Here is a 27,972-nt window from a genome sequence, read left to right as displayed (position 1 = left end):
CAGTGAATACAAGCCCAGTCCAATCTTTCCTCGTATTACAGTCCCGCCATCGCAGGGATTAACCTTGTAAACCCACGGTGCACTGCCTCAATAGCAAGGATGTCCTTCCTCAAATTAGGAGACCAAAACTGCACACAATACTCCAGATGTGGTCTCACCAGGGCCCTATTCAACTGCAGAAGGACCCCTTTACTCCGATACTCAAATCCTCTCGTTATGAATGCCAATATGCCATTAGCTTTCTTCCCTGCCTGCTGTACCTGCATGCTTACTTTCAGTGACTGGTGCACAAGAACACCCAGGTCTCGTTGGACTTCCGCTTTACCTAATCTGACCGTTGAGATAATAATCTGCCCCTTGTTTTTGCCGCCAAAGTGGATAACCTCACATTATACTTCATCTCCCATGCATCTACCCACTCACTCCAACTGTCCAAGTCACCCTGCAACCTCCTAACATCCTCTTCGCAGTTCACATTGCCAACTAGCTTTTTGTCATCTGCAAACTTGCTGGTGTGGCTTCTAATTCCATCATCCAAATCATTAATATATATTGTAGATAGTTGCAACCCCAGGACCGAGCCTTGCAGCACTCCACTCGTCACTGCCTGCCATTCTGAAAAGGACCCATTTGTTCCTACTCTTTGCTTCCTGTCTGCTAACCAATTCTCTATCCATGTCAATATCCTACCCCCAATATCCTATGGTCTAATTTTGCCCACCAATCTCCTGTGTGGGCTTTTTGAAAGTCCAGATACACTACATCCATTGGCTCTCCCTCATCCATTTTACTTATTACATTCTCAAAAAATTCCAGTAGATTAGTCAAGCAGGATTTCCCCCTTCACAAATCCATGCTAACTTGGACCAATCCTGTTACTGTTATCCAAATGTGCCGTTATTATCTCTTTAATAATTGACTCCAGCATCTTCCCCACCACCGATGTCAGGCTAACTGTTCTATAATTCCCTGTTTTCAATTTCGCTCCTTTCTAAAAGTGGGATAACATTAGCTACCCTCCAATCCACAGGAACTGATCCTGAATCTATTGAACATTGGAAAATGATCACCAATGCGTCCACTATTTCTCGAGCCACCTCCTTGAGTACCCTGGGATGCAAACCATCAGGCCCTGGGGATTTATCAGCCTTCAGTCCCATCAGTCTACCTAATACTATTTCTCGCCTAATGGAAATTTCTTTCAGTTCCTCTGTCTCCTCAGATCCTCTGTCTCTAGTACATCTGGGAGATTGTTTTTGTCCTCCTTAGTGAAAGCAGAATCGAAGTATCTGATCAATTCTTCTGCATTTCCTTGTTACCCATAATAATTTCACCCATTACTGCCTTCAAGGGACTCGCATTTGTCTTTACTCATTTTTTTCTCTTAACATACCAAAATAAGTTTTTACTATCCTTCTTTATATTCTTGGCCAACTTAACCTTGTACTTCATCTTTTCACCCTGTATTGCCCATTTTTGTTACCTTCTGTTGTCCTTTGAAAGTTTTCCAATCCTCTGGCTTCCCGCTAGTCTATGCTATGTTATACATCTTTTCTTTTAGTTTTATTCCATCTCTAACTTCCCTTGTCAGCCACGGTTGCCTCTTACTCCCCTAAGAATTTTTCTTCCTCTTTGGAATGAAATGATCCTGCATCTTCTGGATTATGCCCAGAAATTCCTGCCATTGCTGTTCCACCGTCATTCCTACTAGGATCCTTTTCCAGTCGACCCTGGCCAGCTCCTCTCTCATGCCTTCATGGTCCCCTTTGTTCATCTGCAACACTGACACTTCTGATTTAACCTTCTCCCTCTCAAATTGCAGATTAAAACTAATCATATTATGGTCACTACCTCCAAGCGGTTCCTTTACCTTGAGTTCCCTTATTAAATCTGGTTCATTGGACAACACTGAATCCAGAATTGTCTTCTCTCTGGTTGGCTCCAATACAAGCTGCTCTGAGAATCCATCTCGGAGGCACTCTACAAACTCCCTTTCTTGGAGTCCAAAACCAACCTGATTTTCCCAGTCTACCTGCATATTGAAATCTCCCATAACGACAGTGGCATTACCTTTGTTACATGCCAGTTTTAACTCCTGCTGCAACTTACCCCCTATATCCAGGCTACTGTCTGGGGACCTGTAGATAACTCCCATTAGTGGATTCTTACCTTTACAATTCCTCAATTCTATCCACAGCGACTCAATATCGTCAGCCCCTATGTCACCCCTCTCAAGAGACTGAATTTCATCCCTCACCAACAGAGCTACCCCACCTCCTCTGTCTATAGGACGTATAACCCTGAATATTCAGTTCCCAGGCCCGATCCTCCTGCAGCCATGTCTCTGTAATGCGCACAATGTCATACCTACCAATCTTTGACTGAGCCTCAAGCTCATCCACTTTACTTCTTATACCGCGCATTCATATATAATACTTTTAATCCATTACTTACCTCGCCTTTCACATCGATTTCTATTTCACTTGGCCATACTCTCCTATCCCTTCGTGAGCTTTCTGTCCCGTTAATTCTGGGGTCTTTCTTAACCTTTCCTATACTCAATTTCCCTTTACCTCCATCCTTGTCTATCCCATTTGTCACCCCCCACCCCACTATTTAGTTTATACCCACCCGAGTAGCAGTGCAAACCTGCCTGCCAGAATGCTGGTCCCCCACCTGTTGAGGTGCAACCCGTCCCTTTTGTACAATTCACCCTTACCCCAAAACAGATCCCAGTGGTCTAATAATCTAAATCCCTGCCCCCTGCATCATCTCCTCAGCCACACATTCAGATTCCCTATCTCCCTGTTCCTGCCCTCGCCAGCACAAGGAATTAGAAGCAAACTGGAGATAACCACCCTGGTGGTCCTACTTTTAGCCTTCTTCAGAGGTCTCTAAAGTCTGCAGAAACTCTTTCCACTTCTTCCTGATGTCGTTTGTGCCGACATGCACTACCACTTCCGGCTGCTCACCTTCACTTTTGAGGATGCTCTGCAACGCCCTTGATCCTTGCATCAGGCAGGCAACACACCATCCTTGAATCCTGCTTATTGCCGCAGAAACCCCTGTCTGTACCTCTCATGATGGAGTCCCCTACTGCCACGGCTCTGCCTGACGTCGGTCTCCTCAGCTTTGCTTCTGCGCCACGTTTTGCCCCGCAGACTTGTCCGCTGCTCAGACTGGCAGTGTCTTCTGTCCCGACAGCTTCCAAGAGGGTGAAACGGTTTTGAAGAGGTACAACCCCCAGGTTCCTTCCCTTCCTCACCGTCACCCACCTTCTCTCTTCCAGTATCCTTGGTGTAACAATCTCGCTGTAGGTCTTGTCCATGAAACTCTCGTTTTCTTGGATGATGCCGAGGTCATCCAGTTGCCTCTCCAGTGTCTCAACATGGTCCTTCAGGAGCTGAACCTGGACCCACTTTCCACAGTTGTAGCGGCCAGAGGCACCAGCGGTGTCCCTGACCCTCCACATCCTGCAAACATCACACTGAATTAGCTTACCTGTAATTTCTTTACAGCGCCTCACCCTCTCCAACTTTTGGCGTAGTCTCCTCCCTCAGCCTCCTCGCCGAAGACCCTCGAGCCAAAGACTCGCACTTTACTCTCAAGGCACATCCCACGACAAGGCCGCTCCCCGACAGGCCGCTCCCCTAGAGCAAACCTTGCTTATATTAGCTGATGAAACTCCAAGAGATTACCTTCTCAGCCAATCCCTGCACTCGCCCCTTCACCTGCCACTCCTCTCCGACCTTGAAGGTATGTGTTGCAGGCTGGTCCCGACTGTTTTTTAAATCCCCCGCTCCTATAAAAGAACACTGGAAAAACTCAGAGAGATTACCTTCTCAGCTAATCCCCACACTCACTCTTTCACCTGCCGCTCCTCTGCTGACCTTGAAGGTATGATTCAATTGCAGAGATATCAGCAGATTCTCACTGACTGAGAAATAGGGCTGTGGCACAACAATTGAATCATGGCAACTGAACATCCAAACAGCAAAATCTATGTATTATTAAAACTTTCATTTAGTATATTTGTGTTTGTTTGTATATTTGCGCATAGATTTGTTCTCGAACTACAGCCACAACGGTACATGATCGCGCAACAATTTTAGGCCCACCCTACTCACCATTCCCCCGTGGTTTCAATAAATCAAGTTTTGTTACTTTTTAAAAACAATTAATTTAATAAACTTTAATAAATGTGCTTCCCCACCCCCTGCCGGGAGGACAGGCGCCCGTCCCGGTGTGCCCCGCGCCTGACCTTCCTCCCGTGGTGCAGCGCAGTGGCAGAGGGTCAAACAAGATGGCCGTCGCCGCCGAGCTGCCGCTGCTGGAGAGGTTTCCACCCAACGGGTCCATGGCTCGCTCTGGCGATGGCTGCCCATTGCCGAGGTGAGTGGCTCCATCTCCCCTTCCCTGTCCCCCCCTCGCCCGGCCACGGCCCCGGGGAACCCTCCCCGGCCGGCAACAGGTCCACGGATCGTCAGTTGGGGGAGGGTTGCCAGGCCCGCAGGAGAGGCTTGCACCCAATGGGGGTTGCTCAAATATGTTCCAATGCCAAGGTCAAATGTTTACAATGATATGATGTACTGTGAGCATTAGAGATAGTGTACTTGCCACTTTTGTTATGTGTTTCTGGATTTTAATAATACATAAAATAATATAGAATTGTATTTATTCAATCTGGAACACAATTGGCTGAATCTGAAGTATGTTCATTTGGCACAAAATATGTAATTATAGAGTGCATATTTGCAGTAGGGATTGGGCTGAGTGTGTCATGTTAATTTGCCTATTTTAATAGCATCCATAATATATCACCAGCCAATCCAATCTGTGCTTGATAGATTTCGAAACATTATGTTTGCACATTATGGCTACACTAATCTTATTTAAAATACATGTGGATTTACAATTAACAAAGGATCCTTCTTCTTAAGCCCTTTGCTCCTCTAGGGAGCATAGGCCATTGACAAATGTCCTCCACCTCACTTGGTTGTTGGTGGTTCTTTCGAGATCTCCCCAGATCCCAGACATTTCTGCCTGGACACTTCTTCTCCAGCTGTTCCTGGGGCGACCTCTTTTCCTTTTACCTTGGGGGTTCCATTTCAGGGCTTGCCGGGTGATGTTTGTGGCAGGTTTTATGAGGGTGTGTCCAATCCAACTCCGTTTTCTCTTTCGAATTTGTAAGTCAATGGGATCCTGGCTTGTTCTTTTCCACAGGTCCACATTGCTTATTTTGTCTCTCCTCCAGATGTTTAGTATTCTCCTGAGGCAGGTGTTAATGAATGTTTGCAGCCTGTTTGTTGTGTGTTTTGTTGTTTTCCATGTCTGATCCATACAGCATTACCTGCTTCACATTTGAATTAAAGATGCATATATTGGTGTTGATTGAGATGTATTTTGAACTCCAGATCTTCCTGAGCATGCTAAACACCACCCTAGCCTTATTGATTCTGCTTTTTATGTCTGCATCTGCCCCTCCGGTGGTGTCCACAACACTGCCTAGGTATGTAAATGTTTCTACCTCCTCCAGGGCAGTGCTGTGCATGAGGATAGGGTTGCTGGTTTTGGAGTGGATCTTCATCACCTGTGTCTTTGCTGTATTGGGTGTAAGACCAGGTTTGTAAGAGTCTGTCCGTCTTCTCCTGCACTTGTATCTGTGTGTGTGAAAGGAGAGCTATGTCGTCTGCAAAGTCAAGGTCATCTAGCTGTTCCCACATTGTCCACTGAATTCCATTTCTTTTCCCTTCAGTTGTTTCCATCATGATCCAGTCAATTGCCAGGAGGAACAGGAATGGTGACAGTAGGCATCCCTGCTTGACGCCCGTCTTGACACTAAAGCTCTGGGAGAGCTGGCCTGCATGCACAACTTTGCATGAGGTTTCATCATACGAGTTCTTGTTTAAGTTTATGATCTTGGTGGGAATTCCATAATGGTCCATTAGGCACCATAGTGTTGTCCTGTCTAAGCTGTCAAACGGTTTCTCAAAGTCGATGAAGTTGATGTACAGGGACGTGTTCCATTCAATAGACTGTTCAATGATGATGCATAGTCTTGCTATGTGGTCTGTGCATGAGCGATCCTTGCTGAATCCTACTTGCTGGTCCCGTACCCTCTTGTCTACAGCTTCCTGAAGACGGTTGAGGATGACCCGGTTGAGAATTTTACTGGGTACAAAGGATCCATTGCACCTAATAGACATTTCCACATTCCAGAAACAAAATATTGACCCAAACCAACCCAATTGTTTACTCAGATTGTCTCATCCCATAAAATGGGTTTCCTATTTTGAAAGATTCTTTTCCAGCAGTATTAATCTTGAACTCAAAGGCTTATTTTTTGTTGTTAAAATTGAAATGTATTAAAAAGAAGCAAATTAATAAAAATTTGAATAATCCATCCAACTTATATGTTTGATTAAATCAAAGAATGACGGTAACACTAATGACAACAATCTTTGTTATCCAGTTAATGGTCGAACAAACAAAAATGAACAAACTAAAGCAGCAGAGAGGAGCAAAAGGTCAACTCCAAGCACCCGTAGCCAAGGTCCATGGCCAGGTACTCTTCTACCTCACTGTATATCCAAAATTACTGTATATTTTGCTTGTTGCATACCTGCTCAATATTTGACCCATTATAAAATTACTTGGCTTAAAAGTATACAAAGACATGATGCAAATCCAGTACTTTTATACATTAGTCATTACCTGCATGTGAATATTCATGTGAGAGCAACAGAAATCTAAAATGAAAATTAATGAGGAGCAACTGAAAGATCAGGAAACGTTTTTCTATATGGTCACGTTAATAGGTTTTCATGTATGCAGTTCAGCCCAGCAACAAGCATTTTGTTTTATGCATGTACCGACACAGTAATTTATCTGGACTACGCTTCCTCCCCCCCTTGTCTCTCGCAAAGATGCCTTCTCCTACTTTGAATTTCTCCATCTCCGCCGCATCTGCTCCCAAGATGACGCATTCCATCTGGTGTTGTAGATGGATCCCTCACCCGTGCCTCCTCTGTATTCCATAATTCTGCGCTCGCTCCCCCTCCCTCCAGACAGAAGAAGAATAGAGTTCCCTTGGTCCTCACCTTTCACCCACCAGCCGCTGCATCCAACACATCATCCTCTGTCATTTCCGTCACCTCCGATGTGATCCCATCACCAGTCACATCTTCCCATCCCCATCCCTTTTCGCTTTCCGCAGAGAATGCTCCTTTCGCAACTTTGGTTCACTCATCCCTTCCCACCCAAACTACCCCCTCCCCAGGTACTTTCCCCTGCAACTGCAGGAGATGTAACACCTGTCCCTTTTCTACAGTGGTTTCTTCAGGCATTTCTTGAATCAGCAAGTGGGTGGAGGTTATTCCAGAGTGCAGCATTCGTGCAACTAAAGGGGTAAAATAATAATTTGATGATAATGACTGTAAAGATCCTAATGGTTTTTCAGGATGCAACCCCAACCAAGATCTTGATACAGTGACTTTGATGCTGACAGCGACGATGAAACTAAAGCTAAACATGGCCAAGAGCAAATGGTTTCCAAAACGGGGAATGATGACGACAATTCGGCTCCATTGTTGTAGCCCTCAGAAACTTGATGCAATCTTGTGACAAACTGAGCAATGTTTTCCCCTCTGCCGTCTGGCAAAATACATGTGGTTGAAATGTAGCATTTGTTTGCACCACATAATGCTTCAACAAAGCAGCAACAGCCGTAGCATAATCCTATTTGCCTCCTGTCACTGGAAGCATCTTGAAAGTCTCCTGAACTGAAGATCCAGCACTGTACAATAGTAATGCTCTCCATTGTATGAGCTGCACCGACATTGCCCCATTGGCAAACAGTCCCAGGCTGTCTGTGTTGCCATCAAATTCCTCTGACCATGCTTCCCAACATGCACTCACTGCACTCGCTTCCCCACTTGGGTCAAAAGTGTTCAACCCTCTAATTCCAGCTGCTTCGACTCCATCAAACATCATGTCTGCCTCAAAAGTTGAACTACACATTTTCTAATCCCATCCTCATCGCCAATGTCAGATCTTAACCTCAAACCGCATAAATGCGCTTTAAGCACCACTGAATACAAATGTGCTTTCTCATTCTGCCATTTTTGTTATCTCACTCCCAACCTCTGCCACTTTTATTGTTATTTTTGTGACCTTTCTGCAACATGCGTTGCATTTCAATACAACATCAGTTACCATGACAATTGCCATCAAACATCTTTCAATTATTTCGATGAATATCGTGCTTATTACAATTTGGAACTTCCAGAACCTTCAAAATACATAATGCATTCCATAAATTTGCCATTTAAAACAACGTTGATATTAAATATAGGTAGCATCTGATGTAGAAACATGTAATTTGAACTTTCTGTTCAAAAATACATTCATGATCAGCATGAAAATCGCAGCTCAAAATTTATGCTCGCATATAAAATGGATAATTATCTGTACCTTTAATGTGCAGTGAAATAAGTATTTGATGTAATTTTTATTCTTTGTACAAGTAAATAATTACAATTCTTTTTCAGTTGCTATTCAATGCTGCATTGAAAAAGATGAACAGACGAAAGCTGCGGAGAAAGATAGAAAAAAATGTGCAACAAAGGTCAAATACCTATGTCCATATCCAGGTAAAGTCAAATTCCAATAATCTGCACCCACTGTTGCAGTGCAGGATGCTCAGATTTTCCAGATTATTGCTATTTTTGCATGGCACATAGCAGTTAGTACAATTTCTGGTGAACCCGGCAGTGACACTGGAAAGTATACAAGGACACTGGACTCTTATTCTGTCTGCATACTTGCTCACACTTTGGACCTATAGCTCACACTCCAGACTAGTGATTGAGTCAGATGCCAAACGATGAGCATTTCCAAACAATGGGATGCCAGATTATCCGTTTTAATGTGTACTTGCGCATCGCTGTACAGGCAATGCCCCCGGGTTAAGAGATGGGGGTTGTGTCCCTGGAAAATGGTCCTCCTTGCAATTTTCCACAAAGCGAAGTCACATCAGCAGGGCACATGTGTCAAGAAAGGCAAGTTGAAAAAGAAAATTTGTGTTTAATTATTTACTTTTTGCATATAAATTCTCTGGCAGCTCATTCCATATAAACACCATCCTCTGAGTTAAAAGGTTGCCCTTCAGGCTCCCATTAAATCTTGCTAGTCTCACCTTAATGTTTTCAAATACACAGGATGTGATGTTAAAATCCAAAGTGCCAACTCTCAACTTGCTCCCGGTGATGATGGCTTAAGCACTCACCTAAGCTCCTCCGATGTTGAGAAAGGCTGGGCAGACACTCAATTGGGGTTATCAAGTAGGATCCTACTTTCATTGTCGTTTCGCTGACTGGGCTCACGACGTCTCCAGTAGGCTCGCGTCCCAGAATCACCCCCCTCTGCATCTGCCTAGCCGGCCTATTTGGGAGACCAGATGGGGTCTTTCCTCTTCAGCCAGAGCCACCGGCTACTCCGCTCTGCCACCCCTGATGTTTCCTTGATGGCCTGGCGTAGGGCTTGTCCGCTGATCCCCAGGTCCTTCATCAGTCTTACAGTTGATGTTGCCATGAAGCCCCGACATCCAACTTCTACCAGGCAGATCTTTGCTCTCCAGCCCCGCTGTTCTGCCTCCGCTGCAAGCTCTGTATATCGCAGTTTCTTTCTTTCGAAGGCTTCCTGCACAGCATCCTCCCAAGGGACTGTGAGCTCCACAAAATACACCATGCGCTGAGAGTTGGACCAGAGGACAAGATCAGGCCTCAAGTTGGTGATGGCTATCTCTGATGGAACCATAAGCCGTTGGTCCACGTCCACCAGCATCTGCCAGTCCCGGGCTGCCTCCAGCTGTCCAAACTTGGTCCATGGTGGAATTTTCTGTTGCCTTTGTTCCCCCTCCCGAACAAAGGCAATTGGCATAACTGGGTTGGTTGTTCTGGGCGGCAGATCATTGTTGGTTGTTCTGCTTTCCAGAGTCGCTGCCAGGCATTTGAGCACTTGATTATGTCTCCAGGTGTACCGTCCTTGGGAGAGGCCTACTTTACACCCAGTGAGGATGTGCTTAAGCATGGCTGGTGTTGAACACAGGGGGCATGATGGATCTTCACCCCGCCATTGGTTGAGATTTTTAGGGCTAGGAAGGACATAGGTTGCCCGAATGAGGAAACTTAACCTGCTCGCCTCCATCCCCCACATGTCCTTCCAGACGATCTTCTGCTTTTCCACACTCTCCCATCTCATCCACTGGCCCTGTTTAGCTTGCGACACAGCCTTGGCACACCTACTCGACGACTCCTGTCGGCGGACTTCGGCCGCGACCAACTTCCGGCTTTCCAGTGAGGATGTCTTGTTCCGCCAAGCCCCAAGCCACTTCGTCCGTGTTGGACTTTCTCTACCATGTCGTGGTGGTGGAGCAGATTTTGCCTGCTGTGTCGCATTCTTAGCCGTCCACTTCTTTCCTGTTACCAGGGTTGGGGCAGCAGCTCGGATGACAGTGTCCCTCGATTCTGCCAGGGTCATCTCTGGTCTGGCTTTAGTGCACTTGAACTCCTCTGTGAGGCTAGAGAGAGGCAGCTGAAGTACCCCCTGACCGTACAAGCCTATGCTGCTCAGGCATCGAGGAACACCTAACCATTTTCTCATAAAAGAGCTGATGGTTCTTTCCATCTTCTCAACTTGTGAGGGTGATGTCATACATGGTTAGTGGCCACATAAGGCGAGGTAGTAACCCAAACTGCAGGCACCAGATTTTCAGCTTTCCAGGCAGCATGGATCGGTCGGTTCACCAGGCCTTTGATGATTTCTTGCCTAAGCTCGTTTGCCTGATCAGTGTCCTTCAGTTTAGAGTCATACCATCTTCCCAGACTTTTGATTGGCTTCTCTGACACAGTTGGGATAGGTTCTTGATCAATGAAGAACCTTTGATCTGTCAGTTTGCCTTTGATTATAGAAACGCGTCTTGATTTGGATGGCTTGAATTTCATTCTGGCCGCAGTGATGTTCTCTTGAAGCTTCCCTGGTGCAAGGTACTGTTGTTGTTATGATTGTCATGTCATCCATGTAGGCCCTGATGGGTGGTAGACGGACTCCAGACTTCAGCCGCCCGCCACCCACTACCCACTTGGAGGCCCTTATGATCACCTCCATTGCCATAGTAAAAATCAATGGGGAGATGGTACACCCTGCCATTATGCCAATCTCCATGTAGTGCCATGTGGTGGTAAAGTCTGGCGAGGTGAAACAGAGCTGCAGATCTTGACAAGGCTTGTGATAGTCTCTGGTATCCTGAAGAAGTCAAAAGATGCCCAGAGGAAACTTAGGGACAGTTCCGAACGTGTTGGCAAGGTCAAGGAAAATTACTGGATTTGGTGCCAAATCATGCTGGTGTGATCGAGACATCCAGAGAACCCTGGGATGCCTGCTTTTTGGACTGTTGTATCCACAAGGTTGTTTCCCTCTAGATAGCTGGTCATCCTCTGAACTATGATGCTGAAGAAGATCTTACCCTCTACATTGAGGTGACTGATAGGACGGAATTGGCTGATATCTGTGGATTCCTTCTCTTTTGGAATCAGGACTCCTTCTGCCCTGCGCCATGCTTTGGGCATCATTCTCTTCTCCCAAGCCACTCTCATTAGCCTCCACAGGAAGCGAAGAACATCAGGAGCACCCTTGCGGAGTTGATACGGAACCCCATTTGGCCCTGGGGCTGAAGATGCTCTTGCCCGCTTTACTGTCTGTTCCACCTCCCTACACTTTGGAGGACTAATGTCCATCTGAAGCTCTGGTTGTTCAATTGGTGGAATGTCCAATGGAATAGCTGTCTGCACGTGTCTCTTGCCATCTGCATGCATTCTTTCCAGATGCTCGTCCAGCTCTTGCCTTGATGTTTTCAGGTTTCCTCCCTTTTCTTTGATGAAAAGTGATTTTACGAACATAGGGGTCCTTCAAGAAGCGTGATCTCGTTTGTTCCTCCTTTTTTCGTGATTTCCGCAGGTACTCTGCTCGTCTCAGGGTTGCTAAACAGCTTTTGATGTTTCCCTGGAGAATGTTGATGCCCTCCTTCTCACTATCAGAAGCCTTCCTCCACTGCTGCTTGAGCTGCCTTCGTCTGCCTTCATAAACCTAAGTCGTCTGGTTCTTGTGTAGGAAAGAACTGCAGATGCTGGTTTAAATCTAAGGTAGACACAAAATGCTGAAGTAACTCAGCGGGGCAGGCAGTGTCTCCGGAAAGAAGGAATGGGTGAAGTTTCGGGTCGAGACCCTTCAGACTGCTCCCAGGCAGCTGACCTTTCATATCCTTCTCCAGACCATCTGGGGACTAGTATTTAATTGGGAGAGCTGTTCCACAGACTGTTCAAGATTATAAGTCATATTTGTATAATCATATTGAATTCTGAAAGAACAATTGTCAAATTCAGTTCACAGCATAAATAACAGTACACGATGAATAAACTAACATTTGCGATAATACCTTTTCACCATCAGGCTACTGTTGTAGAAGCATCTTCACTGTCTATGATACTACCTATTTTGGTGTCAAATGCAAACTTATTAATCATACCTTCTACATTCTCATTCAAATTGTTGATGTAAATGACAAACAGTAATAGGGCCTAACACCAATCTCTGATAACACCACAAGTCACAGACCTATAAGCAACCTTACACCACGTTCCTCTATTTCCTGCCATGATGTCAATTTTTTACCCTGTTCGCTAGCTCTCCCTGGATCCTGTGCACTCTCTCCTTCCTGAGCAGCCTACCATATGGCACCTTACCAAAGGTTTTGCTAAAGTCCATATAGACAACATCTGCAGCCCTGCAATCATCAATCTTCTTAGTTACTTTTTCGAAGAACTCGATCAAATTTGGGAATTTCCCTAGCTGACTTTCCCTAGTAAACACTTGTCTTTGCAAATCCATGTATATTTTATCTCCCAGAATCCTCTCCAGTAACTTTTTTACCAAAGATGTTAAGATTACTGTTCTCACAATTTTTTTCACAACCCTCCTTAATTAGAGGCACAAAATTAGCCACCCTCTCTTCGTTCCAGTACCTTACCTGTGACAAATGATGATTCATATATCTCAGCCACTGCTTCTGCAATTTCTTCTCGCTTCCCACAATGTCCTTGGATATATTTGATCAGGCCCAATAAATTTATCTACCTTTATATGTGTTGGGACTACCTCGACTGTAATATGGATTGTCCTCAAGACATCTCCATTAACTTTCCCAACTTCCCTATTCATGTCTTTCTCTGCAGTAAAAACAGGAAAAATATTCATAAGGATTTTGTCCATCTCCTGCAGCTGCACGCATAGATGACCACTTTGGTTTCTGAAGGGCTCTATTCTCTCGCTTGTTACATCTCCTTAAATATACTTCTTGAATTTCTTTGGATTCTCCTTAATCTTATTTGTCAGACCCTCCCCCACCCCCTTTCCACCTACATCCCTCCTCCTGGGAGTACATTCATTCCCCTTTCGCTCCTCATCTAACACCCTTTTGTCCCATTTTTGTCCCCATTTTAGACAATAGACAATAGGTGCAGGAGTAGGCCATTCGGCCCTTTGAGCCAGCACCGCCATTCAATGCGATCATGGCTGATCATTCTCAATCAGTACCCTGTTCCTGCCTTCTCCCCATACCCCTTGACTCCGCTATCCTTAAGAGCTCTATCTAGCTCTCTCTTGAATGCATTCAGAGAATTGGCCTCCACTGCCTTCTGAGGCAGAGAATTCTACAGATTCACAACTCTCTGACTGAAAAAGTTTTTCCTCATCTCCGTTCAAAATGGCCTACCCCTTATTCTTAAACTGTGGCCCCTTGTTCTGGACTCCCCCAACATTGGGAACATGTTTCCTGCCTCTAACGTGTCCAACCCCTTAATAATCTTACACGTTTCAATAAGATCCCCTGTCATCCTTCTAAATTCCAGTGTATACCAGCCTAGTCGCTCCAGTCTTTCAACATAGGACAGTCCCGCCATTCCGGGATTTAACCTAGTAAACCTACGCTGCACGCCCTCAATAGCAAGAATATCCTTCCTCAAATTTGGAGACCAAAAACTGCGCACTGCTCCAGGTGCGGTCTCAACTGCAGAAGGACCTCTTTGCTCCTATACTCAACTCCTCTTGTTATGAAGGCCAACATTCCATTCACTTTCTTCACTGCCTGCTGTACCTGCATGCTTCCTTTCAGTGACTGTTGCACTAGGACACCCAGATCTCGTTGTACGTCCCCTTTTCCTAACTTGACACCATTCAGATAATACTCTGCCTTCCTATTCTTACCACCAAAGTGGATAACCTCACACTTATCCACATTAAACTGCATCTGCCATGCATCTGCCCACTCACACAACCTGTCCAAGTCACCCTGCAACCTCGTAGCATCTTCCTCACAGTTCACACTACCACCCAGCTTTGTATCATCTGCAAATTTGCTAATGGTACTTTTAATCCCTTCACCAAGTCATTAATGTATATTGTAAATAGCTGCGGTCCCAGCACCGAGCCTTGCGATACCCCACTAGTTACTGCCTGCCATTCTGAAAGGGACCCATTTATCCCCACTCTTTGCTTTCTGTCTGTCAACCAATTTTCTATCCATGTCAGTACCCTACCTCCAATACCATGTGCTCTAATTTTGCCCACTAATCTCCTATGTGGAACCTTGTCGAAGGCTTTCTGAAAGTTGAGGTACACCACATCCACCGGCTCTAGGTTTATCTCTAGGCTTCATTCAACCAGCTGCCAATCAAAAACTCGCCTCAACTGCATTCATGTATCAATTGGCAGGCTTTATGTTTCTCCATCTCCTTTCCAACTTTCTCTCCCCAACTACAATCAGTCTGAAGAAGGTTCCCAACCTGAAACGTTGCCTGTCAATGTCCTCCAGAGATGCTGCCTTACCCACTGAGTTACTCCAAAACATTGTGATTTACTACAAAAGAGTTGGTTGTTGACCCATGGAAAAAAGGGGTTAAACACAACCTTGCCATCACCGCCAGAGCTGCTTTAGAGCTAGCAAACAGCTTCATGTTTCTCAACATCCATATAACCAGTAACTTAACCTGGTCCCTTCACACTGATGCAGTGATCAAGAAAGCCTGCACTTTGGTGATCCACTTATCATACACGTGGGTGGCACAGTGGCACTGCAGGTAGTGTAGCTATCTCATAGATCCAACAACTTGCAATCAATCCTGAGTTTGCATACTTCCCCAGTGTGCTCTGGTTTCTTCTAACATCCCAAAAATATGATAATTATTGCCTGCTGTAAAATGACTTTCAATGTAGTTCGCTGGAGGGAAGATCAGGAGTGGGGAGATGGTGTTTGTGGAATTTGGGGAGAGAATAGATTACATAGAAACATAGATACATAGAAAATAGGTGCAGGAGTAGGCCATTCGGCCCTTCGAGCCTGCACCGTCATTCAATATGATCATGGCTGATCATCCAGCTCAGTAGCCTGTACCTGCCTTCTCTCCATACCCCCTGATCCCTTTAGCAAAAAGGGCCACATCTAATTCCCTCTTAAATATAGCCAATGAACTGGCCTCAACTACCTTCTGTGGCAGAGAATTCCACAGACTCACCACTCTCTGTGTGAAGAAATGTTTTCTCATCTCGGTCCTAAAAGACTTCCCCCTTATCCTTAAGCTGTGACCCCTGGTTCTGGACTCCCCTAACATCGGGAACAATCTTCCCGCATCTAGCCTCTCCAACCCCTTAAGAATTTTATATGTTTCTATAAGATCTCCCCTCAGTCTTCTAAATTCCAGCGAGTACAAGCCCAGTCTATCCAGTCTTTCCTCATATGATAGTCTCTCCATCCCAGGGATCAATCTGGTGAACCTTCTCTGTACTCCCTCTAAGGCAAGAACGTCTTTCCTCGGGTTAGGAGACCAAAATTGCACACAATATTCCAGGTGCGGTCTCACCAAGGCCCTGTACAACTGCAGCAGAACCTCCCTGCTCCTAAACTCAAATCCTCTTACTATGAATGCCAACATACCATTCGCTTTCTTCACTGCCTGCTGCACCTGCATGCTTGCTTTCAATGACTGGTGCACCATGACATCCAGGTCACGTTGCATCTCCCCTTCTCCCAATCGGTCACCATTCAGGTAATACTCTGCCTTCCTGTTCTTGCCGCCAAAGTGGATAACCTCACATTTATCCACATTATATTGCATCTGCCATGCATTTGCCCACTCGCCTAATCTATCCAAGTCACTCTGCAGCCTCCTAGCATCCTCCTCGCAGCTAACACTGCCACCCAGCTTCGTGTCATCCGCAAACTTAGAGATGTTGCATTCAATTCCCTCGTCCAAATCATTAATATACACTGTAAATAACTGGGGTCCCAGCACTGAGCCTTGCGGTACCCCACTAGTCACTGCCTGCCATTCCGAAAAGGACCCGTTTATTCCTACTCTTTGCTTTCTGTCCGCCAACCAATTTTCTATCCACCTCAACACTGAACCCTCAATACCGTGTGCTTTAAGTTTGTACACCAATCTCCTATGTGGGACCTTGTCGAAGGTCTTCTGAAAGTCCAGATATAACACATCGACTGGTTCTCCCTTATCCACTCTACTAGTTACATCCTCGAAAAATTCTATAAGATTCGGCAGACATGATTTGCCTTTGGTAAATCCATGCTGACTTTGTCCGATGATTTCACCACTTTCCAAATGTGATGCTACCACATCTTTAATAACTGACTCTAGCATTTTCCCCACTACTGATGTTAGGCTAACTGGTCTATAATTCCCCGTTTTCTCTCTCCCTCCCTTTTTACAGAGAAATAAATGAGGGAATGGAATTGATGAAATTGTTCATAGAACTGACACTCATTCTATATGCCAGTGGAGCTTTCTCTATCACAAGGATATATGTTAAGCATAATATAGAGGTGCAGATAGCTTGTTCTAGTTTAGAAAGAATTTGGCAATGACACATCTATATTTTGTATCCAGCTGATAAATTATTCTCTTTTGTAGAAAGTCAGCTGATCAAGGAAGCACATGAATGTAGACCAAAATCTTCATCAGGCGTCTTATGTCCATGTTCATTAAACGTCGTATATCTAGATCCATGTTCAACAAATATCGTACATCTAGATCCATGTTCATCAAACGTTGTATGTCTAGATCCATCTCCACCAAACGTCGTATATGAAGATCCATTTCTATCAAACGTCGGATGTGAAGACCCATCTCCATCAAACGACGAATGTCTAGATCCACCTTTATCAAATGTCGTATGTCTAGATCCATGTCCATCAAAGGTCATATGTCCAGATCCATGTTCATCAAACATCTTTTGTCTAGATCCATGTTCATCAGGCACCTTGTGTCTAGATCCATCTCCATCAAACGTCGTATGTCTAGATCCATGTTCATTAGATGCCTTATGTCTAGATCCTTGTTCATCAGATGCCTTATGTCTAGAACTCTGTTCAGGTGCGCATCTTCTCACCTATATTCAGACCTTATAATGTAAATAACCGTTTTGAATCCCTTGTTAATTCAGATTGCATATGTGCTAATCATTTGATAAATTTACAACATCATAATGTTACAATATGCAAGTCTAAATGTATAGAAAATATAAAACATACTCCGCATTTGTTGTAGTTCATTGTATATTTGGTACTCAATGTTGAACTACTTTTTAATAACGCAGGTTCCCTTGCAGTTTTTTCTTGCCAACAGCACAAGGGTATGAAAATATACATGAGCATTATTTAAATGGTCTGATTATAGATATCATCTTCTCAATGTACATTTAAGTTTGAATGATGCCCTCATTACAATTACATAATGTTCTTCCAGTAGTTAGTTCCAGTTGTACTTAATATTTGCATCCACTTTCGAGCTTAGAAAATAGATTTTCCTATTTATTAGTTCTAGCAATCAAGGTACCATTGTTAAGACCAGCTTTTATTGCCCATCTCTTTTTGCCCTAATAAAGTGAGTATAAGCTGGCTTCTTGAGCTGGCTGTAGTCCTTCTGGTGCTGTTGGGTGGGTAGCTCCAGGACTTGGGTCCAGCAGTGACGAAGGAATAATATATTCCCATATCAGGATGGTGTGCTTGGAAGGGAATTTGTCGGTAATGGTGTTCCCACATACCTGTTTTCGTTATCCTTCTTGGTGGTAAATGTTATGGGTTTGAGAAGTGTTGTTGCAGTAGTCGCAGCAAGTAACAACAGTGCATTTGCACTGCAGCGTAGCATTGTGCAGCGTAGGTTTACCAAGTTAATTCCCGGGATGGCGGGACTGACATATGATGAAAGAATGGGTCGACTGGGCTTGTATTCACTGGAATTTAGAAGGATGAGAGGGGATCTTATAGAAATATATAAAATTCTTAAAGGATTAGACAGGCTAGATGTTGGGGGAGTCCAGAACCAGGGGTCACAGTTTAAGAATAAAGGGTAGGCCATTTAGGACTGAGATGAGGAAACATTTTTTTCACCCAGAGAGTTGTGAATCTGTGGCATTCTCTGCCACAGAAGGCAGTGGAGGGAAATTCACTGGATGTTTTCAAGTGAGAGTTAGATTTTGCTCTTGGGGCTAAAGGAATCAAGGGTTATGGAAGCAGGAACAAGGTACTGATTTTAGATGATCAGCCATGATCATATTGAATAGCGGTGCTGGCTCGAAGGGCCGAATGGCCTACTCCTGCACCTATTTTTCTATGTTTCTAACCACTATTGGCCACTGCTGCTTAGGATTGTTGATGGGTTTCTAACAAGCAGACAGCTAGGTACTAGATGATGTTGAGCTTCTTGAGAGTTGTTGGAGCTACGCTCATCAAGGCAGGCAGAGACTGTTTCTTCAGTCCTATCATAATGATTGTAGAAGGAATTTGAGGCCTCGAGGTAAATCATTTGCTATAGGGCATCCATCCTCTGAACTACTTTTATAATCACATATATGTTTGGTTGAGTTAGGTTTCTGCTTGATGGTGATCTCCTAGATGAGAGGTGCTTGGCCATGGTAAAGCTATTAATGCCAAGAGTAGTTTAGGAACACTAATTGGAACTAAACGTTTCCTGTCCACTTTGTGGCATGAATCTTACTGGTCACTTGTATAATGGTTGAATGTTGCCTAGATTTGCAGTATGAAGGAAGGGACTGTTTTATTTGCTGAGGAGTTCAAAATGAAATTGCTCACTGTGCAGGTATTAGTTAACATGCCCATTTCTGACCATGTGATGGAATGAGAAGATAGCGGGAAGATGTATTCCCTGAGGAACTGCAGATATGTCTGGTGGCTGGATGAATGCTCTTCAGCAATCATATTAATCATCCTTTTTGTCATATATATGTTCATACGTTGGAGTGCTTTCCCATTGATGCAATTGATTTCACCAGGTCAAATTCAGCTCCTTGTCCATGTTTGGACCACCACTAGAAATGAGATCTGAGTCTGGTAGCCCTAGGAAAATTTAAGCTGGGGATTGATGAGCAGGTTATTCTTGAGTAAATGCCTCTTAAAGCAGTTGGTGACATCTTTCATCCCATTACCAATGATTGAGATTGGGTGGTAATCGGCTAAATGGTTTGTCCTACAATTTGTGAACTGGCAGACCCGGGCACTTTTTAAACTTTATTGGGTAGATAATAATTTTGTAACTGAAGTGGAGCAGTTCAGCTTGAGGTGCAACTAGTTCTTAGGTGTAAGACTGAAAAAGTACAACGTGAATATTGCCTGGTCACCTTGTCCTTGCGGTCTCCAGTACTCGGTGGTTTCTTGATTCATGGACAAAATCCAATTGGCTGAAGATAATAGAGATATTTCTTAGAGTTTCAACCTATTAGCAGTTTAATTATCAGCCACATGCACAACCATATGCGGTAAGATTGCAGAGCTATGATGTCATCCATTGTTTGCTAAATTGCTTTGTTTTGTTTAATGAACACTGTTTATCGCTTTAGCGTGATCTCCTCTGTCGTAGCTTCCTTCAGCCATCATCTCATATTTTGATAGGTTGGTGCTGCTCCAGGCTCCAGACAATCCTCTAGTTTCATCGTAATGGCAAAATGGGATAGTGCCAGGCCACGAGGTTACACAAGAAAGCAGGAGTAATGCACTAGGCTCCTCAATCTTAAACATCATTCAATATGACCATGACTTATCCATGTTGGCCTCAACTCCTCTTCTCTGCCAGTTCCCTGTAACCCTTAATTCTTGATCTTTAAAGATACATTTAATGATTTTGTTTTCATCCTTGGAGCAGAAAATTCCAGATTTTCACTACTCTGAGAAAATAATTGTTTAAAATGAGCAGCCTCTTGTATCAATATCCCTTTATTCAACACTCTTCCACTAGTGAAAACATCTCAACATTCACCCTGTTAAGCCCCTCTGGATACTTTGTTTGAATAAAGTCACCTCAATAATCTGAGTGGTGTTACCAAACTATTTCTCTGATGGACATTAAAGTCTCCTACTCGGAGCACATTTTTTGCTCTTGCTGCTTTTGAAGTCTATTTGAAATGTTCATCTGCCTGCAGGAATACTGATTCATAAGCTGAGGGAGGACAGTAGCAGGCAATCAGGAAGAGGTTTGCTTACCTATATCTGGTCTGATGCCGTGAACACAAGAAGAACAAAAAAATTAATTAGGGATAAGCCATCTTGTTTCCCAACCTGGCCCTGCCTCTGAATAATAATGGTTAACCTTGGATCTTCGGGGACTGAAGAGAAGGGGATCCAGCAAAATCTTTCAAAAATATATTTAACTCCACTTTAAATAATTCAAATGAGCTAGCATCGACAATTCACCATGGTGGAGAATTCCAGTGATTCACTACCATCCTGGAGGAGTTTGTTCTATCCTCCTGATGTTCAATGGCTAGCCACTTATCTTGAAACTTCCCTTATTTGAGATAATCCCACTAATGAAACATCTTGATATCTACTGTCATGTGCCCCAAGTTTCATGTTTCCGTAAGTTCATCATTCTACTAAACTCCCCCAAAAAAGGCCCCGGCCTGTTTAGGCAATCTATTAGCCCTGTGAATTTCTTTCCGGGCAACTTCCAATGCTACCTGATCCTTTTTCAGGTAAGGGAAAGAAAACTGTGCTGTTCTCCAGATATGGTCTCACCTACATCCTATAGTTGTAAGAAAACATTCTTATTTCTAAACTGCAACTCCTTTGTAATAAACTTCTTGGACCCTTGAGTCAATGTTGAGGACTCCAAGGGCTAAACTAAGGTTGTCATGACTCATACAGATGTCCATCCAGCATTTAGAGTTCAAGATCACACAGGATGGAAACAGGCCCATTGGTCCATCTTCCCCATGCTGACCAAGATGCCTCATCTATGCAGGTCCCATCTGCACGCTTTTGGTCCATATCCCTCTGAACATTTCCTATCCATGTACCTGTCCAAATGTCTTTTAAATGTTGTTATAGTACCTACCTCAACTATCTTCTCTGGCAGCTCATTCCATGTACCCACAACCTGTGTGAAAAAAATGCCCCACGGGTTCCCATTAAATCTCACAAACATGTATCTTCTGGATCTTACTTCCCCTACTTTGGGTAAAAGACTCTGTCCATTCACCCTACCGATTCCCCACATGATCCTATGCACCTCTACACACCTCTGTAGGATCACCCCTCAGCCTCCTGCACTCCAAAGAATAAAGTGCTAGCCTGCCCAACTTCTTCAAATAACTCAGGCCCTCATGTCCTGGCAATATCCTCTTAAATCTTCTCTGCACTCTTTCCATCTTGCCAACATCCATCCTGTAGCAGGATTACCAAACCTATTCTAAGTGCAGCCTCGCCTATGTTTTGTACAACTGTAACATAATATCCCAACTTCTATACGCAATAGGCACAAAATGCTGGAGTAACTCAGTGGGACAGGCAGCGTTTCTGGAGAGAAGGAATGGATGACGTTTCGGGTCGAGAGCCTTTTTCAGACTCTGCAGCATCTGTAGTTCTTATCTACCTATGACATCATTTTCATGGAACTATGCACCTGCATTCCCAGATGCTCTGCAACACTCTCCAGGGCCCTGCGACTCCCTGTGAAACTCCTACCTTGGTTTGATTTCCCAAAATGTGCTTATTTTAATGCAAGGAATATTAGGATTAAGGCAAGTGAACTGAGCCTGGAGGGGCATGACTGACAACTTAGTATTCTAGAAAGGTAGTAGCATTTCGATGGAGTTACACTATAGGCCTTCCAATAGTTAAAGGTAGAGATATGTAGACAGATTATGGAGGGACTTAAAAGCAACAGGGTTGTCATAGTGGATAACTTTAATTTTCCAATATTGACTAAACTCCCTGAGTGTAGAAGACTGAGGCAGGGCACAATTTATTAGGGGCATCCAAGAGGGTTTATTTGAACTGTATGTAAATAATGCAACTAGAAGAGGGACTATATTAGACCTTGCATTGGGAAACCAGATTATTGGGGTTTCAGTTGAAGGGCATTTTGGGATCTTCAATTTACATTTTGACTACAACTCCTTAAGGTTTATGTTAGTTATGGATAAGGATAAGTCTGGATCTCAACAAAATGTGCTATATTGGGGGAGGGCAAATTATGACATTATTAGAAGGGGCTAGGGAGATTAGATTGGGAGCAGCTCTCAATGTGCAAGGATCGCTGGTTGGTGCGGACTTAGTGGGCCGAAGGGCGTGTTTCCGCACTGTATCTCTAAACTAAACTAAACTCTTATTTGGTAAGTCCATATCTGACATGAGGGATTTTTTTAACAACCAGCTGATCAGAATTCAGCACCGACTTGTTCCAGTGAGGATGGGAAGCAAAGTTCAGGAACCTTAAATGATGAGTGATGTTGAAAAGTTAGAAAGAAAAAGGAAGGATATGTAATATTTAGAAGCTGAAATTAGACAGGGTTTGTGAGGAATGTAAAGAAAGTTGGGAAGAACTCAAACAGGAAGGCCATGTATATGAGTTCACTCAGTTGTCTGAATTGCCTTGAAACGGGATCCTTCTCACAATGCAACATCCCCATCCTATTTATTTTGTGAACAAACTTAGAAATATCATTGTCAGTTTCTGGCAGATGAAAAGTCATGTGTAAGATTGTGAGGCTATGCACAGGTTGAAAATTTGAAAAGCAGGATCATCGTTTTAAAAAGACTGCACATGATATTCCAAATGTGAACTTCCAAAGTTTTATACGGTTGCACCTGACTCCCCAACTTTTATAATCACTGCCCTGACTGCTGAAGGCAAGCATGGCTACCTTCTTTATTACTCTCTCCATGTGTGTTGCCACCATTGGAGAGCTATATACGCACCCCAAGATTCATCTGTCCATCAAAGCTCCTAAAGGTCCTGCCACTTGCTTATACTTTCCTCTTGCATTGATCTCCCAAAATGTGTCACCTCACACTTGACCAGCTAAAACTCCATTTGTCATTTCTCTGCCCAGATTTCCAGCTGAACTATATTCTGTTGTAAACCTTTGAAACCGTTTTCACTATTCACAGCTCCTCCAATTTTTGTCATCTACAAATTTACTTATCAGATCAAATCAGTAATATCAGTAATAAAAATAACAAACAACAAAAAGATAAAACATTTTCTAAAATTGTGATTCCTTTTTTGTGCAGCTTATGAAGACAAGTGTCAAGGACGAAATTTGCCTGATTCATTTGGAGATGCTGAGAGTAGAACTTGTACAACGGAATCCAGTGATCCAATACTGGTGGAAAAATGTGACGTTGAATGTCAAGTCAGTTGTCGAGGTACTAATTTATTCTTATTTCAATATTAGTTCTATATCATCGTAAGCCAGAATTTATCATCAAATTTTCAATTAAGCAATCAGAGTGGGTGATTAGCTTAAACAAATATGTATCCCACAAAAAGGGTCTTGACCCGAAACATCACCCATTCCTTCTCTCCAGAGATGCTGCCTATCCCGCTAAGTTACTCCAGCATTTTGTGTCTACCTTCGATTTAAACCAGCATGTGCAGTTCTTTCCTCCACAAAAATGGAATATGGGTGAGGTGCCAAAAGACCAGTAGGCGGAAAATGCTGTGCCTCTATTTAAGAAGGGCTGTCAGGGAAAAGCCTGAGAAAAACAGGCCAGTGAGCTAACATCTGTGGTTGGAAAGTCACTAGAGTGGGGGGCTTGTGTTTCAGGAAACTGTTTTTTGAAGATGTGACCAAAAAGGTTGATGAGGGCAGAGCTGTAGACATGTATATGGGTTTCAGTAAGGCATTTGACAAGGTTCCGCATGTTAGGTTGCTCTGAAAGCTTAGATCACGTGGAATCCAAGGAGATAGCTGACTGGGTAGAAAATTGGCTTCATGGAAGGAAGCAGAGGTTGCTTTTCAGAGGCCTTTGACCAGTGGTGTGCCTCAGGGTTCGGTACTGGGCCCATTTTTGTTTGCCACCTATATTAATCATTTGGATGAACATGTTCAAGGTGTAGAGAGTCTGGATACGATCGGAATAAGGCAAGACGCCAGGTAAATATTAACAGTGATTTAATGAAGCAACAGAACATCCACTCACTCCTGAGTCTAACGCCCGAGTGTCTAACTCGCCCCTTAGGGCAAACTCCGTAGCAACTCCTCCCCCAGCCCTGTCCAACCAGAGCCGAGGGGGATGATCCAGGGAGTGGCCTAATCCCCAGGTACCACCACAGGACCCCCCCCCCCCCCCAAGAACCGGAGGCATGAAACGGACAGGGGGACGTACGAGACGACCAGCCCCTGTGCGCACCACGATGGTCGCAGGAACCGGAACCACACTGCCAGGCGAAGGAGGCGGCGGAGACACTGGGGGCAAGGGCCGGGACGTAGCGTGACCCCGAGGGCAAGGCCGTGCCAGTAGTACCGGTTGGCTAATGTCCACATGCGCCGGCTTCAGCGTGGAAGAGCCACACTCGAGCACCTTGAATGGTCCTTCATACGGCTGCTGAAGGGGCGACCGGTGTGCATCCCGACGGTGGAAAACAAACGGGCAGTCCTGCAGAGCGGAAAGAGCGTGCGTCTGAAACGAACCGTGTCGAGACGTCGGCACCGGTGCAAGTTTGCCCACCGTCTCCCGAAGGCGTTGCAGGGTGGCCGATGGTTGTTCCACCTGACCCTGTGCTGATGGAATAAACTCACCGGGCACTGTCACCCATACACCAATTCAGCTGAGGAGGTGGCCAAGTTCTCTTTGGGCGCAGTGTGGAATCCCAGCAAAACCCACGGCAAAGCGTCGACCCAGTCTGGGTCAATGAGCCGAGCCTTCAGGGCAGCCTTGAGCTGGCAGTGGATCCGCTCCACCTGGCTGTTCGCCTGCGGATGGTACACCGTGGTGCGGTGCAGGTTAACCCCGTGTAGGCGACCCATGGCCGACCAGAGGTGAACTGAGGCCCCCGGTTGGACGTAATGTCGAGCGGCACTCCGAATCTGGCAATCCAGTGTGCCGCCAAGGCATGGGCATAAGTAGCCGCAGATGTGTTTGCCAGTGGAACTGCTTCCGGCCACCGCGTGAAACGGTCGACCACGGTTAGGTGGGTGAAGCCCCGAGAAGGCGGCAGCGGCCGCACGATGTCCACGTGGATGTGGTCGAATTGCTGGCGAAGAACAGAACTCCTGGAGCGGTGCCCACACATGCTGCTGTACCTTAGCAGTTTGGCACGGGCTGCAGGTGTGCGTCCAATGCCCAACCTGTTTACGTAACCCGTGCCACACAAAACGGGAAGCCATGAGGGCCGTCGTTGCCCGAATGGAAGGGTGGGCCAGCCTGTGGAGCACTCGAACATTCTGCGCAGCCAGGCGACGGGGATGATGGGCCACGACTGTCCGGTGGATACGTCGCACAGCAGCGTTGCGCCCCTAGAGCCACAGGGAACGTCCTTCAACCGCAGGCCCGAAACTGTGGTACGATAGGCGGGCATCTCATTATCTGTCAGCTAGGCAGCCGCCAGGGCTGAGTAGTCAATGTCATCGGCCACCTGCAGGACGACGTGGAATGCGGGTCGAGACAAGGCGTCGGCTACCCTGTTGTCTTTGCCCCCGATGAAACGGATGGAGGTGGTGTACTCAGAGACGAATGCCAACTGCCGCTGCAGGCAAGCGGACCACGGGTCGGACACCTTGGCGAACACAAACGTGAGGGGCTTGTGGTCTGTGTACGCGGTGAAGGTCCGCCCTTCGAGAAAGTAGCGGAAGTGGCAGACGGCGAGGTAAAGGGCGAGGAGCTCGCGGTCGAAGGCACTGTAGTGCACCGCTGAGGTGCCTGCTGAAGAGAGAGACCTCCAACACCCGTCAATCAGCTGTTCTAGCACCGCCCCAACCGCTACATCAGAAGCGTCGACCGTCAGACTAGTTGGTGCATCCGTCAGGATGGTGGGTGCATGAGCATCGTGGCCCTAGCCAGGGCTTCCTTGGCGTTTTGGAACACCGCCACCGCGTCGTCAGTCCATTCAGGAACTCTGTGTGACAAAAGATATTGTAAGTTTGGCCAAAAGCAAACGAAAGCATTAGTATTCACCAAATAAAAGGACATGGATGATGGTGAGATTAGTGAGGGGTATGTTGATATTGGCATCATCATTGGCATGGACACGGTGGGCTGAGGACCTGTTCCTGCACTGTACTGTTGTATATTATCATTGGTGAATAGTGATGCAAAGTACTCATTAAAAACCTCGTCCACTTCCTGTGGCTCCATGCATAAATGTCCTTTGTCCTTGAGTGGACATACATTTTCCTTAGCTATAATGTAAGAAAATAACTGCAGATGCTGGTACAAATCGAAGATATTTATTTCACAAAATGCTGGAGTAACTCAGCAGGTCAGGCAGCATCTCAGGAGAGAAGGAATGGGTGACGTTTCGGGTCGAGACCCTTCGTCAGACTTTCCCTAGTTATCCTCTTAATGCCTTGAGATTCTTCTTAATCCTACTTTTCCTTCTCAGGGCATTATTAATGTTCTCCTGGACTAGCCATATGTTGCCATGGCTTTCATATGGACCCTATCAATGTTATGCTCTCCTTATTACAAATAATAACACCAAATCCAGAGAAATTGAAAAAATGCGGCAATTCAATCCCATTTTTAACATAATTGAGAATCATTTTTTTGCGAACTGCTTTTTACCTGTCTTCTATACTTATTTACCCAAATTGATTTTCCAGTGGCTTCGTCATCAGAGGTTGATGAGTTCCTATTGAGGAAATTATTAGTGGATAGCAGTCAGTATTATCAAGAAGATCAGAGCTTGGTGCACATTGCAACATGTTAACATACACCAGGGTTTTTATAACTGAGTCATGTTTCTGATACTTCAAAGGGCACTGGAGGAATAGATAGTAGGAGTGCAAAAAAAGTTGTCATCCTGTAAGAGCTCAGCAAGTGCAAAATCAGTGAAGGCCAATATCAGAGATGCATCTCAGCAGTGTGAAGGGAGAACAGAAAGTAATAAATGTCAATGGATACAAAATGCTGAAGCAACTCTGGGTCAAGTAGCATCTCTGGAGAACACGGAGAAATGTTGCCTGACCCACTTGAGTTACTCCAGCACTTTGTGTCCTATTTTTGTAAATTAGCAGCGGGAGTTCCTTGTGTCTACAAAGGTCTATGGAAGCAAGTTGTGCTGGGCAATATAGAATGAAATGAAAAGTAGCATGCAGATATGGTCTGAATAAACTACTCATCTCAACATCTTTTTTATGGTACAGCTATGAGTCTGCTATTGATGGCTAGTTCTTAGTGTTTTGAATAATTTGCAGAAGTAATTTACTAAAATAATACCAGGAAATAAATTTCAATCGTGTAAAGATATTGGAAAAGCTGGAATTGTCTCCACACTGAGATTGACTTTCAGTCACATCCGCTTGCTACCTCTGCCTTATGTCTACCTAGTTAGTTCCTGGAGAAAAAAGATTGACCCTCTGCATATCCTGTCAGAGCCAAACGAAGCA

At 44.8% G+C, this 27,972-nt stretch overlaps 1 protein-coding gene across 1 annotated transcript in view; it reads left to right on the top strand.

Moving 5' to 3' along the window:
* LOC144598216 (uncharacterized) overlaps positions 1-8,845 on the top strand; it is a 78,079-nt gene extending 69,234 nt beyond the window's left edge. Inside the window, exons 15-17 of the mRNA XM_078408100.1 lie at positions 6,473-6,565; positions 8,550-8,651; positions 8,742-8,845. Coding sequence (XP_078264226.1) covers positions 6,473-6,565; positions 8,550-8,651; positions 8,742-8,845 — 299 coding nt within the window. The remainder of the gene's footprint in view (positions 1-6,472; positions 6,566-8,549; positions 8,652-8,741) is intronic.
* Positions 8,846-27,972: the final 19,127 nt, after the last annotated feature.

The sequence above is a fragment of the Rhinoraja longicauda genome, chromosome 11 (genome assembly GCF_053455715.1).
Source record: "Rhinoraja longicauda isolate Sanriku21f chromosome 11, sRhiLon1.1, whole genome shotgun sequence".
Classification (NCBI taxonomy): Eukaryota; Metazoa; Chordata; class Chondrichthyes; order Rajiformes; family Arhynchobatidae; genus Rhinoraja; species Rhinoraja longicauda.
This window is presented reverse-complemented; position numbering and strand designations above follow the sequence as displayed.